The sequence below is a fragment of the Natator depressus genome, chromosome 1 (assembly GCF_965152275.1).
Source record: "Natator depressus isolate rNatDep1 chromosome 1, rNatDep2.hap1, whole genome shotgun sequence".
In the NCBI taxonomy this organism is placed as follows: Eukaryota; Metazoa; Chordata; order Testudines; family Cheloniidae; genus Natator; species Natator depressus.
In genome coordinates, this window is record NC_134234.1 from 12,062,864 (window position 1) to 12,084,042 (window position 21,179).

Here is a 21,179-nt window from a genome sequence, read left to right on the forward strand (position 1 = left end):
CAGCCGCAGGAGACCTGGGTTCTAGTCTCAGCCCTGCCATGTGAACTCGGGTGAGGCACTTCACCCCACTGTGCCTCCGTCTGTCCCTCTATGAAATGGGAACAATCAGACTTGCCTTGCCGGGGTGACAGTCCCTGGATGTTGTAAAGTGCACAGATATGAGAGGGGTAGCCGTGTTAGTCTGTATCCACAAAAGCAATGAGGAGTCCGGTGGCACCTTCAAGACTAACAGATTTATTTGGGCCTAAGCTTTCGTGGGTAAAAAAAAAACCTTCTTCAGATGTATGTGACCGTGATCGTTCGGGGGAAATTATGAAGTTACAGTGATAAGAAATTACACTGGATATTTCTTTCCTCAAATATTGCAAGCGAGACCCTTTCTGATTCATCTCTTAGACATTCCTGGCAGACAGTGACAGCAAGCTCTGCGATCCTGTTTCATGCAGTCACACCAGGCAAGGAGACGCCTGGTCCCGATCTCTGACTGTGATTAATTACAACATTCTGGGAGTTCAGTTATAGCCCGGAGAACAGGTTTTCTCACTGCCTGGAGTTATAGGAAAGGAAGAGCTGGGGCAGCAGAGACCGTAACTCAGGTTTCCTGATTTCTTTTTCCCCTCACCATTTAGGAGAACTCCACATTCCCTTCAGTAGATCTAGGGCACACAGGCGATCGTTCAGCTGTTACAAAGTGCTAATCAATTAATTAAGCCCCACAACCTGAAAACAGGTATACTGTGGATGTGCTGAGACCTCTGCCTGTCATGATGGCCAATACTGTCTCATTGTTTCTGTGTATTCCCCAGGCTGTCTGTATTTACCTGTTGTCTCTTCTTGACTTATACTTAGGTTGTGAGCTCTCTGGAGCAGTGATTGACTTTTTGGCCTGTGTTTGTAAAGCATCTGGAACAATGGGCCATGACTGGGGCTCCTACATGCTATGAAAATACAAAATAATGATAATTAATAACAACACCCTTGGAAATTAGGTTAAGTATCACTTGTCCCCATTTACAAAGGATGCAACTGAGTCATAGAGAAATTAAGTGACTAGCCCAAGGACACACCGCAAGTCACTGGCAGAGCTAAAAGAACCTTGAGGACCTGAGCCCAGGCCCTCGCTCTAACCACTAGACTATACATGAACTATCAGCATAGAAAACACAAATAAAGTGCTGGACAAATACATTTACGCTGGTGAAGAGCAATCATTGGAATGTCACTGCAAAACTATCACTTGTTTGGATAATGAATCTCAAACACTGTTGCCAGTTCTTGCATATTTATCAGCCCCGGCTCCAGCAGTCCTGTGGTGTCAAGTGAAAAATCTCAGCTTTTGTTGAACAAAGTAAGTTTCTAGCCCTCACGTTTGCCAAGGAGCGGTTGGAAACGTGACCCCCTAACAGGTCAAAACCCAGAAGGCCCATAAAAAAGGATCCCAAGTGTATTGCGGTTCAAATCTTATTATTTTTAAGATTATCTCATGATTTTTTGCAGCCAGACTCACCATTTTGTGGGGCTGGCCAGACCAGATACTGTCCAAACCCCCCAATCGTGACTTCTGAAAATGTTCTGTGTTGTTTTGAACACGGCAAATGGTTCAAATCTCAACTCTGCCCCCCCCAAAAATACTTTAAAACATGCAGTTGGCGAGACAGCAAAGGAGCAGGGGGGAAAATAACGGGAGGAAGACTAGGGGCTGGTCTGCGCTGGTAACTGACATTGGCATAGCTACCTCCCATAAGGGGTGTGGATTTTTCGGGAGACGGAGCTGTGCCACTAGCCCCCAGTGTAGACAGCGCTAGGGTGACGGAAGAATTCTTCCGTCAGCCCAGCGACTGCCTCCCAGGGAGGTGGATTACCTGCGCCAGCCGGAGAACCCCTCCTGTCGGCGCAGGTAGTGTCTACTCTGAAGCACTCCAGCTGTTCCACTGTAGCATTTTAAGTAGCTGAATTTACAGCAATCCATGCTTAGCCTCTGATAGTCCTTAACCTGGATGGACAGGTCACTTCAGGCAATTATCGCTAACTGGATTAGCCCCAGCAGCCATGTAACATGAGCTATGCCCTAATGGGAAAGGGGGCCCACACTCCCAGGCAAGGACATTACTTGGGGTCCCACCCTGCATGTCTGACTGAGCCACTAGCCCCCTTGTCAGCAGTGGTGCTAAGATGCTCAGGGACAGGCAAAACTATCACTGGGGAGAGAAAGCTGGTCATGGGGATAAGGCACTAAACAGGTACTCAGGATATGTGGGTTCAGGTCTCAGCTGAGCCACAGGTTTCCTGTGTAATACTGGGCAAGTCACTTAACCTCCCAGTTCCCCTATGTATAAAAGGAATGTATAAAATATGGAAAAATCCTAATTCTTATCCAGCACTCTTCCTCTGTAGATCTCAAAGTGTTTTGCAAAGGAGAGCAGAATCGTCAACCCCTTTTTATGCCTGGAGAAACCGAGGCACAGAGCAATGACGTGACTTGCACACCAGGCCCGCGGCAGAGCGGCAAATAAAAGTCAGCTCTCCTGAGTCCCAGCCCAATGCTCTATTCACTAGGCCACGCTGCCTCGCAGGAAATAACAATATGTCCTTTGTCTGTCTTGCCTATGTAGATTGCAAGCTCTACAGGGCAAGGGCTGCCTCTTACTGTGGGTCTGTACAGCACCTTGCACAACGGGGCCCTGATCGCAACTGGAGAACAAATAACAATAAGATAACTAGCGTGGAGTCAGATCAGGGGTGCATTTGACCCACTGATTTCTGTGTGAGCTTTGCTGAGCTGCCACACTGAGACCAAGCTGTGTTATAACCCGGCCCATGGACGCGTTTCCTTCCCCTCCTCCCTGCCCCACCGCTCCATGCCCCGCTCCAGCCCTCAGGGTGGACGCGGCATCTCGTCTGATACCTTGCAGGTGGCGTACGACATGGAGGATTACTACCACTCCATTGCGTGGCTGGAGGAAGCCGTCAGCCTCTTCCGCGTCTCCTACGGGGAGTGGAACACAGAGGACGAGGGCAGCCTCGAGGACGCGCTAGACCATCTGGCTTTTTCCTATTTCAAGGCAAGTCCGTGGGGCCAGCCTTCACCTGCCTGGCAGGGCTGCGTTCCGGATCTCACTGAGCTAGAAACACGGGCAGCTGGCAGCAAAAGCCTGTCGTGCTGTTTCTGTTGGGTAATGTGAGGGGCTCTCCATTGGGTGCGTATGGAAACAAGACCTGAACCAACACCCCAGATCCAAACACCCGGGTCCAGCTCCTGGACTCTGACTAGGGAGCGCACAGACTGGGAGTGTGTGTGTTTGGGGGGGGGGAGGGGGTGTCAGTCATGTCTTTAAACCACCTCTGTGGTCTCCTAATCCTGGGCCACCTGTGCACAAGTCCGTGATCACCAGGACCTGCTGGCCACGCCTCCTTTTTCCTGGCCACACCCTCTATTCCAGCACATGGGAAGAGGTCCTGGCTGTATGCCCAGGAGATCCCCCCTATGCTGGGCTGACCCCACCCCACCCCGCAGGGCTGACTACCCCAGGATCAGGACATTTTGCACCAGCAGCCAAGCGTACAGCAGCCGCAGCCCAGGAGAGGGTCTGGCCTTCAGGGATTTGGGTCACTGGGATTCCAAACCTGGATCTGGCTCTGAATTTTGTAGCTGGCTCCTATCTTTATAGCAGGGTGAAATGAAAGTCAGATCTGCCCTCCCCAGACTGTGCGGGGTTTGGGGGCCACAGCGGAGCTGAACGCTGCAGCGCAGACCCATCTCTGGTGGCTTTGCTTATTTGTGCGTCAGACCCAGGTTCACCTCCCCACCCACACCGGCCCCCTCGTCCCACTCAGTAACAAGCTACCCTGCAGGCAGCCAGAGCTTGTGCCCTTTGTCTGCCGGCCAACTCCGCTCCCCCCATTTCCTCGAATAACAAAACTCTTGTTTCATCTCATTCATTTCCCTGCCTGCTCTGGGACTGCGGCTGGTTTGCTCAGGCGCCTCCTGCTGGCTGAGCAGTGTGTTACCGTGCGTGGAAGGAAGCCCCTTCTGCTGGCATCCTATCTGCCCCTGCAGCCAACATGGACGCTGTCTCTGAGCCTCTAAGCCACTAACTCCCCAGATCCCTCCCCAGCCCTGCCCCAGTGACTGCAATTGACTGAATGTCCGGCAGCAAGCTGCTGGCACCGGGGGAATCTCACCCTGGCCGGCCAGAATGACTCAGCCTCAAATACTCTGTCCAGGGGCAGCCTCCCTCCCTCATCCCACTTCCAGCTACCGCGAGCAGCTGTCTGGCTGTCGCTACGCTGCTCTGCTTTATTCAGGCCCGGATAAGCTGGTGTGATGCAGGGCTTGGGCCCCCAGTGATGGCAGACTGTGGTGATGATGCAAGGTGTCAGCATGGCCTGCTCTCTGGATGGACCTGCAGCCAAGCCACACTGGGTGGTGCTGGCTGGAGAGGGGGTATGGCCAGAATGCCCCTGTGCCAGCCTCCACTGGGCAGCTTCTAATGGCACCCAATCGCTGATCAAAGCTGGTGGGATCCTTAGGGGAAGCATCTTCCCCACCCTGCCCGGGGCACCGGGTGCATGTACACGCAGGGCCCGATCCAAAGCCCGATGAAGCCAACAGACCCCCCCGCCCCCACATTGATTTCAGTGGTGCTTTGGTTCAGACTCGTCGCCGTTAAGACTCTGAATCAGCCTGAGCCGTGATGCTCGGATCGGAATCAGAACTCGGAGCGCGCTCGTACACAGCCCCTGGCGCTGGCGACGCCAGTGATTCCTACAGCTGATCTGGCTTTGTTTGTGCCTGAGGTTTGTGCCCGTTTCTCTGGTGCATGGTGGGAGCCGAATAGGAGCAGGGGGTAGGGGGTCCTGGCTTGAGCAAATGCAGACGGGATACCCATTGCACCAGGGACACCCATGTTTCCTCTCTCTCTCTCCTAGGCAGGAAATGTTTCTCATGCCTTAAGCCTCTCCAGAGAGTTTCTTCACTACGGTATGTGATTGTCAGCGGGAAATCAGTGACTTTTCCCTCCGCTCTGGGTGAAAAACTGCTTTTCATTGAAACCAGGGGTTCTCCAGCTGTGGCCCATGGAGCCCCTTCCCCATGCTGTGCAGTATATAACGGGCTGGCAAGGAAGCACAGGGGGGAGGGCTGGAAAGGGCGGGTCCAGGAGAGCAGCTCTTTCCTACACGGCAGGCTGTAAAACTCCAAAATTGCTGAGCTAAATGAGCACCAGGTTTATAGACCAGCTGTGCTGAGCTCATGCTCACCGCAACTGAGGTGTGAGGAGGCAATTCACCCCTGCCCCAAGTCTGGGGTAGCCAGGGCCAAACTGGCTTCAGGTGCAAGTTAGAGCAGCCCCAGGGTTGCTTTAACGTAGGCAGCCTGCACCGTTCTGTCACACCAGCCTGGCTGCAGTGTATGGTCCAGGTTCTGGCCCAGTCCCCAGCAATCCACCGCTGCCTGATGAAGGCACCATTCATTCTCTTCGCGCCACTGGAATGGCACTTAACTCACTTAACAACCTTAACTCAGGCTGCAGATCAGGCCCAAGGATTTATTGGTCTCTCTTGCGTATCTAGTTGCTAGACGCCTGAAAATTGTTACCAGCATTGGTAAACTTCATAACCAACTGGCCAGTGTGTGTGTGCACCACTGACCTCTACTAGCTAGAATTACAACTGCTCCATGGTATCCTATAGAGTCAGGTGATAGAGGCCCCACTTTAGCTCAAGTGGCCCAGGGTAGGGCTTTTAGAGCAGAAGGATCTGAGTTCTGTCCTCACTCTCCCCATGAAATTCAGTTTGGCCATGGGACACAGCATGGCATTGGTGACAACCAGGAAATCCCTTAGTGACTGTGGATTATAGATTTTAATTAAGGACAGAAGGGACTGTTGTGATCATCGAATCCAGGGGTTCTCAAACTGCGGGTCGCAAGGTTATTATGTGGGGGGTCGTGAGCTGTCAGCCCCACACATGGCGGGGCTCTGGCTGTCAGCCCCATTCATGGTGGAGAGCCCGAGCCCCTCCCACCCAGCTCCACCCCCAGCCCTGCTCCACCTCCAGCATTTAAGCTAGTGTTCAATATAAAAAACGTGTTTTTAATTTATAAGGAGGGTTGCACTCGGAGGCTTGCTGTGTGAAAGGGTCGCCAACACAAAATGTTTGCGAACACTTATCTAATCTGATCTTCTGCATAGCACAGGCCAGAGGACACTACCCAGTCATTCCTGGGTCAAGCCCATAACCTGTGTCTGAACTAGCATGTGCCTTTAAGAAAGACAGCCAGTCGTGACTTTAAGGCCGCAAGTGATGGAGGATCCACCATGATCCTTGGTAAATTGTTCCAGTGGAATGAGTTACAATCTCCTCTGGTGTTATTTGGTGAGAGAGACAAACTTTTGAGCTTTCGAGCTTGTCTCTCTCTCATCAACAGAAGCCGGTCCATTGAAAGATACGACCTCACCCACCTTGTCTCTCTAATATCCTGGGACTGACACGGCTACAACGAAGCTGAGTGATTTTACTTGTATTTCAGCAAATAGGGACAGAGCAGACGAAGGAATAGCTGTTAAAACGCTATGAAAGCCGACAGATGAACTCAGTCAGTGGTGCCCGTGTCCACGGAGCATCAGAGCACTGCCAAAGCCACCTGCCGAGGGCCGGGATAACGTGCCTATGCTGTTCCCCACAGATCCCAGCAACAAAAGAATCGCTAGGAACGTCCTTAAGTATGAAAGGCTCTTGGTGGAAAGTCCAGAGCGCGCCACGGCCGAGGTGGGCCTGCAGAGGCCGAATGTGACTCACCTGCAGACTAGAGACCTCTATGAAGAGCTGTGCCAGACTCTGGGGTCACAGGTACGGAGCCTTGAGCCTTCCTGTGGGGCTAGGGGGTGACGGTGAACGAGACCCACTCACGTCCTCTTGCCCAGGACAGCCCCGGTGTGTGCCTCACACCTGCCCAGACAGTCCTGGCCGAGGGTGTTGTGACACATCTGCCAGTGTAACCCGCGGGTCGGTGTTTGTTGTGTGCCCGCCTCTGTGCCTCTCTCCCAAGGGTTTGGGGCTGGTCCAGCCCCCAGCGCTGGAGCCTGGCTCTAGACTCAGGCCTTTGAGTGCTGCAGGTCCCCTGCTCCATCCCTGTAGTTAGCCTGGCTGTGGCTGGTGGCCGTCAGGTGAGAACCGGAGGGAGGCCCAGCAGGCCCCCAGTAGCCATCACATAATAGCCGCTTTGGGTCACTGTCAGCCTAGGCCAGGTTTGAGCCGATATCCCTGAGCTGACTGGCTCTGTGACCCATTCTCAGCCCTGGGATTCTAGCTCCTGCCTCGTCAGCGCTGCAGGCGAAGCCTTTGCAGACCTTGTCAATTCTACGCACGATCCTGCTGGGAAAGAGGGAGCATGTGGCTCCAGGGCACCTGAAGCTCCCAGCACTAGATGAGGTTCAGTCCCCTGTAAGCTGGAGTCTCCAGCCGTCTCCTCACACATTCCCTGGGCTGGTTCCCTTTCAGCCAACCCAGTATCAGATACCAGCCCTCCATTGCTCGTATGAGACGAACGACAGCCCCTACCTGATCCTCCAGCCGGTGAAAAGAGAGCTGATCCGGCTGCAGCCGTACGTAGCCCTGTACCACGACTTCATTAGCGACCTGGAGGCGGAGAAGATCAAGGGGCTTGCAGCTCCCTGGGTGAGTTCATCAAACAAGGCTCCTTGCAGACCTAATGCACACACATGTCCTCATACAGCTCTATGGGGAAGAGAAACACCTTTCCATGGCAAGGGGGGAGGGGATGTCATCTGAATGCAGTCAAATGGGAACGTCTGGACGGCTAGAGGTGGGTCTGAACCCCATCCACACATCCAAAGAAACCCATGAGATCGTTCGGCACTCAGTCAGGCCTTCATGACTCCAGCCCCCAGCCACACCTATACCTGCACCCGGTAATGGGATTTTAGCCTTAAGTGGCAGGGGCTTGTTCCTTCCATGCCGAAGGACGTGGGTCCGAGCCGCACTGCAGCCGAGAGCCGGGTGAAGCGTTTTTCAGGACTGGGTGTGTTTCTAGAAGATCTGCTTTAGTTTAGCCAGGTATTGCGACAGGGAAGTTCTCTGGCCTGTGCTGTGCAGAGTTGTTGTAGCCGTGTTGGCCCCAGTATATGAGAGAGACACTGGGGGTCAGGTCATATCTTTTATTGGCCCAAGTTCTGTGGGTGGAAGAGACAAGCTTTTCAGCTCCACAGAGCTCAGTGGTGGCCTTAGGATCTGTGAATCTAGCTAAGTTCCTCAACACAGAAGCCATCGTAGAAACACGAACAACTGTCTGGCTTAACATTCTGGTGGGCACGTTCACGGCCTGGCTGCCTGCACCGATTGCCGGCTCACCACTTGGAACAGGGACGAAATTCACTAGGGATCGTACAGCAGCGTGAGACTGTCGGGCGGCTCGTTCTTTAGGAGGGCAGGGGGCTAGTGGTGGATTGTCTCCCAGCCAGAGGAACGCGAGGAAGACGCTGCTATCCCGAGGTAACAAAAAGAGAGGGACGGAACCGTCCGCTCGTCAGCCCCGCGTTTAAACGGTTTGTTCTGAAGTAAACCGCATGCCTTTAGCTGCCTCTCTGGGCTCCCGGAAGAAGACCTGGTGCCTTGGTACTGGAGCAAAGCAGCCCATGGGGAAATTAGTAACTGAATCCAGGACTGACAAGTCGTCAGTGCTGTAGGCCTGGGACTGTACGAGAGCCACCCAAGCTCAGCCTCTTGCTGGGCCCAGCTCTCCTCTCTCTCCCACTGTCTGGTATGTGCTGAGTGGCTCATCGCGGCACTCGCGGGGCCTGCCCCGTTACAGGGAGGACTGTGCGGGTTGCAGCTCGGCTGGTGGCCAGCCTTCCATCCCCTCCTCCCACGGCCACGGCTACACCTGAGCGTCAGTGGGGAGAGAACTTGCCGGGCCGGTGATGCCAGCCAGCGGCGCAGCAGCGGGTGGCTCAGTGCCTGGCTCTCGCTGGCTGGCTAATAGCACCCCAGCTTGGATCCCCACTTTGTGGGCCCCATCCCGGCGCAAAGCCTGAATGCACAGATCCATAGCTCCTGCCTTAATCCACCTGGGAGTGTAGGTGCCTGTCGGCCTCCCCGTGCGACTGCAGGTCCCATATTTGTTACGTCCCCTGACTATCTCGTGTGCTCTCGTCTCCCTGTTGCTCAGCTGCAGAGATCAGTGGTTGCCTCAGAAGAGAAGCAGCAGAAAGCCGAGTACCGGATAAGTAAGAGGTAATTAACCCCTCGCCCCCCCCCCCCCGCCGACGTTTGGGCGCCAGGGTTCTCACAGCTGGAATTTCATGCCCTGTCTGACCCATCTTATTGTTAATCATATTACAGCAGGACCTAGAGGGCCCCCGACTAGAGCAGCGTCCCATTGTGCTAGGTGCTGTACAAACACAGCGCGTACGTCTACGCTGCAATGGGGGGATTGCAGCATGTGTGGACCTGGCTGAGCTAGCTCCGGTCCCAATAGCAATGAAGCTGCAGCAGCACGAGCTCGCTGCCCGATTCTGTACCCAGGCTCCCTGGAGAGCTTGTACTGGGGTGGCTAGTCTGTGCTGCCTTGGCTTCACTGCTATTGGTACCCAAGTGACAGCTCCAGTTGTGGGAGAGGGATAGCTCAGTGGTTTGAGCATTGGCCTGCTAAACCTATGGTTGTGAGTTCAATCCTTGAGGGGGCCAGACTTAGACCATCTGGGGCAGAGTGGGATGGCCAAGGAGTCCCTGGCAGGAAACAATGAACGGTACTGAGGCCTCTGCAATCACCTCTCACTAAGAGCTGGGAACTTCTGTGTCCCAGGATGCGTCTACACTGGAGCTGGGGGGGCAATTCCCAGCTTGAGGGGAGGGCCTACGCTTGTGCCAGTCGAGCTAGCTCTATAAAAATAGAGTCTGGCTGTGCAAGCAGCGGGACGGACCGGCTGCCTTGAGTAGGAGCCCATCTGAGACCCTGGGTCCGTATCCTGGGCAGCCGCTTCTATTTTTAGCACACTGGCTCAATCAGAGCTAGCGCAGGTAAGGTCGCTCCAGCTGGAAACTGCACCTCTGGCCCCAGTGTCGATGGTCCCGCGATGACGCAAAGCGAGGTGAGCAAACTGCAGTGAGATGGGAGTGATACTGACTAATTTCCGATGGGAGGGACATTAGACCATTCTCACCTTAGGCTGGGTTTCAACCAGTATCGTCGGAGTGCGGGGCTGTGGATCCCATTCCTGGTCTCTGAGTTCCCCTGCAGTGACAGGCTTTTCAGTCTGCCGCGGGAAGAGAATGTATGGCTGGAACTCAGACGGTCGCTTGCTGGGGAAGCTTCGCTAAGACAGAGAGGACAGTTATCCTGGCTCCCTGCAGAGGAGGAAAGAGTTAAATCCAGAATCCAGGCACGGGGTAGTGTGGCTTTGCAGTGATCCCAGTAAAATATTTCCAGGCTCAGCCTCCCAGCCTCATCCCCAGACGCCCCGTTGAATGGAATTCCATTCCCAGGCCCAGAGCCAGATGGAGAGGGTAACTTTTAACCCCTGCAGCTCCAGGGGGCTGCTAAAGAAGGCAGAAGGGGCATTGGCAGAGGTCACCCCATTGCCAGTGAGAAGGTGTTTGTCATGACAGGACCCAGAAAAGGGAGGGGGGATTAAACCATAGGGAGAAGGAAATGATAACTAGATAAATTAATTTAAAAGACGAAGACCTAGATCCCCTAACCAGACGAACTCATCTCCAATGTGCACAGCATCTGATAGAGAAACCCAGTCTACGCACAGCCTTCCCCGCTGAGCAGCTGAAAGCCCTTCATATTCAGTCATTAATTCTAGCTACTGCCTCTGTAATGAGGTACCTGTTAGTATAATGACTGCTGTCGTACAGGTGAAGTAAACTGAGGCACAGAGACTTGTCCAAGGTGACACAGTAAGTCAGTGGCAGAGGGAAGACCGAATCCAGCCGTACTAATGCCTAAGCCCCTGCTCGAACCAGCAGACTCCAGTAGTCACTATCGAGGTACAATAGAAAAGGCAAGACTGGCATTGTCTCCAGGTTTAATGTTCTGGGTGTGAACCTGGATTCTCTACAGACCTCGTAATGACACTGAAAATCCCTCTGGCTGAAAAACAACGGAACAAATGAGGCGCTTCAGACGTACGTCTGGGTGGGATTCAGTTATTTGTTAGCCAGCAGATGATTTGTTCCTTATGGGGCTCTGCGGGCTACATTCTGCCCCGATGACTCTCCCGCGCTGCGTAATGTGACTCCACCATGCGGACAGCAGTTCATGGCCATTGGCAAGAGGCAGCCGTTGAGATGAAAGAGATGATTTTCTTTCCTGCCCTCTCAGGATTGTTGGGCCCGTCCCCCGCCTTTCTGCACATTCCCTGAAACCCCAAAGTGGATGCAGCAGCAACTTAAGGCAGGATCCTCCGTGTTTATGTAGCTCAGCCCGAGGCTTGGTCCGCACACAGAATTTGCAATTTAGCTAGACTGGTGCCAGCCCCAGTGTGGCCACTCTTCTGCCAGCTGGTGCCATTCTGGGTTCTCACTGACAACGTTGGCACTGAGTCCTTGGGACCGACAGGGTGGGTGGTGGGGAGCAGGGTGGCTTTTGCACCTTTGCAATATTCTCTCTTTGGACTGGCAGGGTCGCTCTAGCTCACAGATGTCTGAGCCCCTCCCCCCTTGAGTCAGCCGACCTGGGCCAGCCGCAGTCGTGCCCTGGGTCTTTATCGCAGTATAGATATACCCGAACCTCTCTGAGCCTCAGTTGTCCTTCCGTAAAATGGGGATATAATACCTCTTCCCTGTCCCCACCTTCTGTCTGTCTTCTCTAATGTAAGCTCTTTGGGGCAGGGACTATGGCCCAGATCCTCAAAGGTATTTGGGCACCCATTGAAATCAAAGGGAGTTAGGTGCCTAAGTGGCTTTGAGGATCTGGACCTGTCTGACTATGTGTGCGTGTACAGCACCTAGCGCAATGAGCCACTGACTGTGCTTGAGGCCTCTAGGTACAAATGTCATAGAAGAATAATAATAATAAAATAGGTGCCATTCATGGAATTTAGTGTTGGGTTTAGATTTCGTACCCCCAATCCCACCCCGTACTGTTTGGCTCCAGCGTGCTGGTTCTGGTCTGTTTCTAGCTGAAGTGGAGAACAGAATCTGGCAGATGATTAGATTCTGGAACACTCTGAAAGGCTGGCCCACAGCAGTGCCAATGTCAGCAAACAGATCTGGTAGAAGAATACGGTTTCCATGCACTGATCCAAAACACACGGCCTCCAGGACGATTACAAAGGCAAAGGCCTTTGACATAAATAGTCCGGGTACATCAAGAAGCTTCCAGGGCTGCGCCCAGTGAAACCAGCTCCAGGAAAGTAAAGATCCCTTTGCAGTTCACATTTTACCTGCCAACCTTCAGACAGCAGCTGCCATGCCCCCGTCTCTGTTTGGCGCGGCCTCTGCTCTGAGTGAGGCATTCAGCCACTGGCAGCATGTTAGAGGCAGGAGAAAAGCTGATTTTGTTTCAGAAACAGGAGACCTGGGGCGGGGTCCTGGCTCTGCCACAGACTCACTGGGTGAGTTTGGACAAGTCACCTTGCACTAGCTTTTTAAAGGGGTTTAGGTGCCCAAAGCTGTAGATAGGTGCCCAAATACCTTTCCAAATCTGGCCCCTGGAGCCTAGTCTGAAGCCCATTCGAGTCAATGAAAAGACGCCCATTGGGCTGTAGATCATGGTCCTATTGCACATGCGAATTAAGGGTTTGCCACAAGTGGATTTTCCCTTTTAAAAAATCTGGCCCTTTGCCTCTCTGTGCCTCAGTTTCCCCTATCCGTCCAATAAGGACAATAACCCTGAGCCTACTGCACATGGGGCCAAATTCGTCCCTGGGGAGCTCTTCCCTGGTGGAACTCGATTGACTCTGGCTCGTTGGGCATTTAGAACAGATTCCACCTGGGGATCCTGCTGCCAGCTGTTCTGGGCGACCCCTCTGAGCTTGTCTGCTGTGCATTCTAGCGCCTGGCTGAAGGACACGGTCGACCCTGTGATCGTGTCGCTCGATCAGAGGATTGCAGCCCTGACTGGCTTGAACATTCGGCCACCATATGCGGAGTACCTACAGGTGGTGAATTATGGCATAGGTGGACACTACGAGCCTCATTTTGACCATGCCACAGTGAGTAACAAAGCCCGTGAGACTGGATCACAATGGGTCATTTTCACACAGGGCCTGAGCCAATGATCACTGAAGTCTACGGGAGGCCTCCCATTGGCGTCTGTTGGCACTGTGCCATGCAGCAGTGTCCTGTGTTTCAGTACCGCTCCAGGGCTGTGGTGCTGATCAGTCTATTTCCTGGGGTGTGTCAGGGCTGATTCCCCACTCCGGCACTTCATGGGGGTCCGCAAGGATTCTAAACATTAACACTGGCCACTGCAGCCTGGTATTAAACTCCCACGGTTACAGCTTCTCTCTGACCTTGGATGGGTAGATGCTGCCACCACTCAAGTTCAAAAACCCCTTTGAGAGCCCAGGAAGGCGCACTTGGGAATTCCTTCCTGTGGGGCACCCTCAATCCCTTTCAGCCCCCCTGCAGGGAAGAGCTGAGGAAGAAAACAAAGGAAATCAGCTGTTGCCACCAGGTAATTAAACAACATGTGCACAAACCTCTTAGGACACAAAAATTCAATCCTGTTCTTAAAAAAGGTAAATTTTATTAAGAACAGAAAAAAGAAAGAAAATACATCTGGAAACTCAGACTATTGCTAGATTTAAAGAACCCACTTACAAAAATTAAGCATCAAGAATAACCTTCTTGAGGTCCAGCTTAAAGGTTACAAGCAAAACAAAAGCATTTGGAGTTAGCACAGAGGAGTCCACAAGCCATAAAGAAATAAACAGAGATAAACCTATTCTCGTCTTCCTAGACATTTCCTGATCTACTTACATATCTGGGGTTTTAAATGAATAGTTTCTAGGTATGATCTGATGATTTTTCATACCTGGCCCAAAGGTTTTTACAGCATCACTGCTCCGGAGAACAACACAGACAGACAAAGGGGAAGTTTTTTCCTCAACTTTAAAAAGTTCTGGCCTTCCCATTGGCTCTTTTGGCCAGGTGCCCACTCCCTTCCTTTTACCTGTGCAGGCAGTCAGACTTTTTAACCCTTTACAGGTAAAGCAAGTAGAGAACAGCTACGAAGAGGGATTTTATAGCTAACTGGCTGGCTGGGTCCATAAAAGGGAGCTATTCCCCACCCTCCCTTTCATTTATCACAGGATTCTTTCGCACGATCCTTTCCACCTGACTTAAAAAATACTTCCTTTCTGGAACCCCAAGGGCTGCTGTCTCCCTGGGACAGAGAAGATGGCCAAAGATGGGGTTAAAAAAAAAATCAGCATTTTTAAATGGAAACATTTTACAGGAAAATCTCCCGGTTTTGGCTTGGGACAGTTCAATGAAAACACACAACATTTCCATGGGACATTTTGAAATAATGAAAAAATTTCACATTTCCAGTGAAAACTTATTGGCATTTTAAAGCCAGTTCTACACATATTATACCATAAGCTGGGTTCTGCTCTCCCTTGCACCTGTTTACACCTGGGTGACACCTGATTTCAGTAGAGTGACTCCTGATTAACGTGAGTGTAACTTAGATCAGAATCTGCCCAGTGTTCATTGCTTCCATCCTAGTAAAGATTTGCAGGCCTTGATGGAAGGGGTGGTAAATATGGCAGAATTCAGTGCATATGCTTCGAATAGCAGTCATGTTTAGGAGTCTGCTACAAGATTATTTGCTTACTGGCCCTGAGGTGGCAGATGCAAATTGGCATAGGTGACCTTGTCCATTGGCCTTTCCTGTTGTTAATTTCTAATTTCTGTCTCGACATTGCAGGCAACTGGGCACAGTGGATCTTATTAAGGTAGATCGGGCTTTTGGCCTGAACTGCTTCCTTTGAGCGCAGGGCCATGTCCCATAGCACTGGTAACATTAAGCTCTGTTATGAATAGTGCAGCAGTGCTGGGTCCGTGAATGAACAACTGTTCTCTTTTGATGCAGTCAAGAAAGAGCCCCCTTTACAGAATGAAGTCGGGTAACAGACTGGCCACAGTCATGATCTATGTGAGTATTCCCTGCCAGCTGGGGCCTGGGCAGGCTTTTGTTTCTTAGTGAGTGTGAAGGGTGGTTAAAAGATGTCTAGGGATATCATTCGAAGGGAGCGTCAATCACGCTAAGCTGAATTGCAGCCTGCAACCATGTCAGGCAATGAGATGTGTTGTGGGCTAGTGGTTAGAGCAGGGAGCCGCCTGGTTTCTATTCTCAGCTGCAGGGGTTGGACTAGGAGCGAATGTGCTCTATACAAGCTCTGTCCGCAATCCCAGACCAGCTGGATGTTTCTGATTAAAAGGATCAACAGGGAAAGAGTTAAGAATGTTTCAGGGTGTCAGTAGGGTTCAGGGTCAACACCCAATTGAGATGGATTAAGGCACCCAACACTTTTCTGAGCTCTGGGTTACAGCCCCCCATCATGTCACAGGCAGGAGGTTTTCTTCCCATTACTAGGGCTAGACATATGGTTTCAAATGAAAGCTCAGATTCTACAGAACCTCGGCACAGCGTTGGTACAATGAGCCAGTCAGTAGCTAACACCAGCCTAGCTCTTCCCTTGTGGGTGTTCATTATGTGCACCGTGGTATGAGTTAGCTCAGGTAGGACATTCCAGGCAGTGTTAAAAAAATACAGAGAAGTCTGTGAGAGAAGCCAACAAATTGGCTTCAAGGCAGCATTGGCAGCACAAGGGAGCAAGGTGATAAAAGACAAGAACAGACAAGCAGGGAGGGGCAGAATTGTGCAGGGCCTTGAAGGCCGTGTGATCTCAAGCCAATCAAAGCGTCGCTCTGTGCCTCAGTTTCCCCACGTGCAAAGCAGCCTCCTCAGTAAAGCGCCCCCTGTGAAAGAGGCTTTGCAAACACGCAGTGTTACACTGAGTGCTGCCCTTGTTTTCCAGCTGAGCTCAGTAGAAGCCGGAGGATCCACTGCCTTTATCTATGCAAACCTCAGTGTGCCTGTGGTCAAGGTGAGTGGGAGTTTTTTCCAGCATGATCTCCAGAAATATAGTCTCTCCAGCACAGCTGGGAAGGGACAGCCACCCCACGAGGTACCTGGACCATTAACTCCAGTCTGCCATTTCCTCATCTGTTCCATGAGTAACACCTCCCAAGTGGAAACCTCTCCCAGGGGCCGCGGTGGAAGCTCCCTCTCTGGGGACATTCACTGTTAGACCACAGAACCCGCTAGTCAGTGCTCAGCTGGCCGTGAAGCTGCTCTGGCTGGACAACAGGAACCGCGGTCATGTCTCAGGGCTGGACTGTGCCAAACAGGCTGTTCCCAGGGGACAGGTGCCAGCTCCTTGTGTGTCCCCATTACGCACGGAGCTGGGTGCAGCTTTGGCTTGTGCAAATGTTTGGCATCCTGCAAAGTGTGTTTGAGTTCGGCTAAGTCTCCCTCCCCCCCAAAACACAGGGACGCTCTCTCCAAACACCCGTCCCATTCCAGGCAGGAGCCATGCCAGTCCAGATCCAGACTTCTCTGGAGTTCGGGAGTGGCTGGATCTGGGAGTTTGGTTCAGCCCATTGCATAGCTAGGGGTGAGCTGCAAGGTTCCACTCTGGAACTGGTCTTTCCTGGAGATTTGGGGGAGAGGGGGGTTCGGGCTTGCACTCTGGAGGTGTTTGCTTGAACCTGGGCTGAGAAGCTGCAAACCAGGTGAGTTTCTCACAGTTTGGGGCTTGATTGGGCCTGATCCTCATTTCCACTGAGCCCCTTTTCCCCACTCCCGACAGTGCAAAGGGGCCTTCGGGGCCCATGTGTCAGTGAGCCACTGGCCCATTGCGAACCTTCTGCATTGCTCAAAATACAACGCTTCACAGTCTGAGTCCAAAATTAGATTCACCTTGTAATGATTCCATCCCCTGTGGGAACAGGCACCACCCTCTTCCCATCACTGTCTTGTAGGGACAGTTCCCACTAAGTGTAACCTGTTGGGGAGGAAGCAGGATGAGGTCAATTCTGGAGGGACTCTGAACTGGGTAATCAGACATATTTGGGGGGGGAGAAGTGTGGTCTGAGCACAGGCCTGGCAGCCAGGATCTGGGGGTTCTAATTCCAGTGCTACCACCAGTGTCCTAGGGCTTTGGGCAAATCACTTAATCACAGAATCAGAGAAATGTCGGGCTGGAAGTGACCTTGAGAGGTCACCAAGTCCAGCCCCCTGCGCTAGACTAGACCATCCCTGACAGGTGTTTTTTCAACCTTTTCCTTAAAAACATCCAGTGATGGGGATTTCACAGTCTCCCTTAGAATCCTAGTCCAGAGTCTAACTACTCGTAGAGACAGAAAGCTTTCCCTAATATCTAAGCTCCCTGCCTGGGGCTGAAGCCCTTGCATTTCGGCTTTGGCCCCCACACCTGGGGCAGTGCAGCTCGGGCTTTGGCCCCCCACTCCTGGGGTCCTGTAGTAATTGTTGCTGTCAGAAGGGGGTCGTGGTGCAATGACGTTTGAGAACCCCTGACATAAATCTCCGTTGTTGCAGACTAAGCCCATTACTTCTTGTCCTCCCTTCAGTGGACGTGGCGAACAATTGATCCCCGTCCTCTCTAGAACAGAGCTGAAGACGGTTATCAGGTCCTCCGGTCAGTCTGCTTTACTCAACACTAAACATGCCCAGGTTTTCAACCTTTCCTCCTAGGTCAGGGTTTCTGAACCTTTGATCATTTTTGTTGCTCTTCTCTGACTCTCTCCAACTTATCCAAATCTTTCCTAAAGTGTGGCACCCAGACAGTACTCCAGCTGGGGGCTCACCAGTGTTGAGCAGAGTGGGACATTTGTCTCCTGTGTTTTACATCCAACACTCCTGTTAATACACCCCAGAACGAGATTAGCCTTTTTGCAACTGCATCACATTGTTGACTTATATTCCATTTGCGATCCGCTGTAACCCCCAGATCCTTCTCGGCAGCACTATGGCCCTTCTGCTGGTGCGCATTCGATTTTTCCTTCCTAAGTGTAGCACTTTGCACTTACCTTTACTGAATTTCATCTTGTTGATTTCAGACGAATTTTCTAATTTGTCAAGGTCGTTTTGAATTTGAATCCTGTCCTCCGGCATGCTTGCAACCTTTCCCAGCTTGGAGTCACCTGCAAATTTTATAAACATACTTCATTATCCAAGTCATGAATGGAAATATTGAAATGTACTGCACCCAGGACTGACCCCTGCTGGACACACCCTAGATTTGCCCTTCCAGTTTGACAGTAATTATTGATAACTACTACCCAGGAAAGCTTATGCCCAAATAAATTTGTTTGTTAGTCTCTAAGGTGCCACAAGGACTCCTCGTTATCTTTGAATACAGACTTTCAACCACTTGTGCACCCACCTTCTAGTAATTTCATGTTGACCAAATTTCCCTAGTTTGCTTCTGAGAATGTCATGTGGAATTGTGTCAAAGGCCTTACTGAAATCAAGATATAGCATGTCTTCTGCTTGCCTCCTAGCCACCCAGCCAGTAACCCTGTCAAAGAGAAAATTAGGCTCATTTGGTGTGATTTGTTCTTGACAAATCCATGCTGGTTATTCATATAACCCTGTTATCCTCCAGGTGCTAACAAACTGATTGTTTACTAATTTGTTACAGTATCTTTCCAGGGATTGAAGTTAAGATGACTGTCTATAATTCCCCAGGGCCTCCTTGTTCCCCTTTTTAAAGATAGGAGCTAGGTTTGCCCTCCTCCAGTCCTTTGAAACCTCACCCATCCTCCATGTGTTCTTGAAGACAATTGCTAATGGTTCTGAGATTGCTTCAGCTAGTTTAAGTACCCTAGGAAGAATTTCGTCTGAATTGCATTTAATCTCTGCCTCACCTGTTAAAGGGAGATGATAATTCTTCCCTTCTAGGGCTGATGTGTTGCTTAGGTAATGGTTAAATAATACATTGCCCTGCTATTGCCTCTTTCACTACAGGATCTCAAAATCTTTTACAAGTTAAGCCTCGAAACGCCTAGGAAGTAGCATTATTATCACCATTTTACACATGGGGAAACTGAGGCACACCGAGGTTGATTTGCCCAAGAGCACAGGATGAGCACTGGAATTAGAACCCTCATATCCTGGCTCCTGGGCCTGTGCTCAGACCCAAATATGTCTGATTGCCCAATTCAGAGGGTGGTGCCTGTCCCCACAGGGGATGGAATCATTACAAGGTGAATCTAATTTTGGACTCAGACTGTGAAGCGTTGTAATCTGAGCAATGCAGAAGATTTGCAGTGGCACCAGCGGCTCACTGATACGTGGGCCCCCGAAAGCCCCTTTACACTGTCGGGAGTGGCCGAGCCAGGAACAGAAGCCAGGTTTCCTGACCCATGATTCAGTGCTGTAGCCATAAGACAGCTGTTGCCCCATTGTGCTGTAGGGTCTCCTTCCCCAGGGAGTGCTAAGCAGGAGTGGCAGTTTGTGGCCTTTGCAAAGCAACTGTCTCGGACCCCTCCCGTTTAATGGGAAGGCTGGGAGCAGGCCGAATAACTGTGTGTATATACAGTAAACTGCTCCTCCATCAGCTTTTCTTCCTGAGCAATGAAACTAGCATGTACCTTGGGCACCACAGACACAGACAGGTCATTTCAGTGCATGGATGTGTGTGGGACAGCCGCCATGCTGGGGGACGGAACTGGGGAACGCCAGAGCTAAAAACACTACACCTCCCAAGAAGGGACTGCAACAGACTCCGATCTGCTGTGAATGAGCAGCGACAGAACCCGACACGCTCACCAGAGGGAGCCCCCTCCAGCCATCACGCATCTTGTCTCATTTCCAGAATGCAGCTCTGTTCTGGTGGAACCTTCACAGGAACGGAGCCGGGAACGGGGACACCCTCCACGCCGGCTGCCCGGTCCTCGCGGGAGACAAGTGGGGTAAGAGACGCCGGAGATCATCACAATGCACAGCCCGCTAGCCTCCCTGATCAGGTGTTCTGTTGTTTGAAACCCTGGTGCAGTGAAACCCGGAGAAAGGATGGCCTGACAGAGGGCATCAAGCTAGTCACCCTGTCTGCCCAGGATGGGCATGCTAGTACAGGCAGGAAGTAGGGATGAGATGGTGCTGCAATGCCAAAATAGCCACAGGACAGAGGGACTGGGCAGCAGATGAGAGACACCTTCGAAACACTAATAATCCTCTGCAACAGGAGTTCCAAGCACTTTGCAAAAAATGATGTCTAGGTGCGGGATACTTAAACATCACTTCACCCCTTCTGAAATGCAGCCACCTCTGAGGTGAAGCCTGGCAGCTGTTTAACTGTTCACAGCAGTGCTGCATGACAGTTTAGGACAGGAAGTAGAGAATACTGTATCTGACTGACACTATGGGGAGAATTTAGGGAACCACAGTGTAAGGTCCAGAAGTAGAATTTAGCCAGCACACCCTGACGCTTGTGAAAAGTGACTCGAGACCTTTAACAGACACAAGTGGTCAGGAGCTTGGTTTTCCATCTCCTCCAAATGCCAAAACCTCCAGGAAGACAGTGTGCCTCTAGCACCAGAGCACCCCCTTCTGGATTGCCGCATCTCTGCTCTAGCTCTTTGTGGAGGTCTCCCGTGCATGTATTAAGCCATCATGACCCTGCTTAGCTTTTGAGAGCTGAGAGGCTCACAACACACAGAGATCACATTAAAATAAACACAGCTGGGGAAACTGAGGTACCGCGGGGAGATGAAGGGACTCAGACACAGTGGGGAATCAGCCCTTCCTAGCTGCCTATTTGGGTGGTGTCTAACAGGCAAATGTATACCTCGTGCAAAAGTGGGATGGTTTAAATTACAAACAATCACAGAAATGACCTTTATGCTAGTTGGCAGCAATGTCTAGTGATTAGAACAGAGGGGCCAGGGAGTCAGGGCTCCTGGGGGTCTAGTCCCCGCTGCATCTGAGTCCCTTCACCTCCCCGCTATACCTCAGTTTCCCCAGCTGCAGAGCTAATACTGCCTTGGGACAGAGGGGCTGTCCGAGGGTTCATGCATGATTCATTCAGTGCTTGGCGAAGGCCCAATGGCACGTGCTAGGAAAGCACCGGGGGTTATTGCTTCTCATCATGCTAGCCTGTGGCTCTGCCCAGCCG

At 51.7% G+C, this 21,179-nt stretch overlaps 1 protein-coding gene across 1 annotated transcript in view; it reads left to right on the plus strand.

Annotated features, from left to right (window-relative positions):
* Positions 1-21,179, plus strand: part of P4HA3 (prolyl 4-hydroxylase subunit alpha 3) — a 33,027-nt gene that overhangs the window by 8,622 nt on the left and 3,226 nt on the right. Inside the window, exons 4-12 of the mRNA XM_074954743.1 lie at positions 2,913-3,066; positions 4,934-4,981; positions 6,686-6,849; positions 7,501-7,677; positions 9,188-9,252; positions 13,022-13,181; positions 15,068-15,130; positions 16,017-16,085; positions 19,881-19,977. Coding sequence (XP_074810844.1) covers positions 2,913-3,066; positions 4,934-4,981; positions 6,686-6,849; positions 7,501-7,677; positions 9,188-9,252; positions 13,022-13,181; positions 15,068-15,130; positions 16,017-16,085; positions 19,881-19,977 — 997 coding nt within the window. The remainder of the gene's footprint in view (positions 1-2,912; positions 3,067-4,933; positions 4,982-6,685; positions 6,850-7,500; positions 7,678-9,187; positions 9,253-13,021; positions 13,182-15,067; positions 15,131-16,016; positions 16,086-19,880; positions 19,978-21,179) is intronic.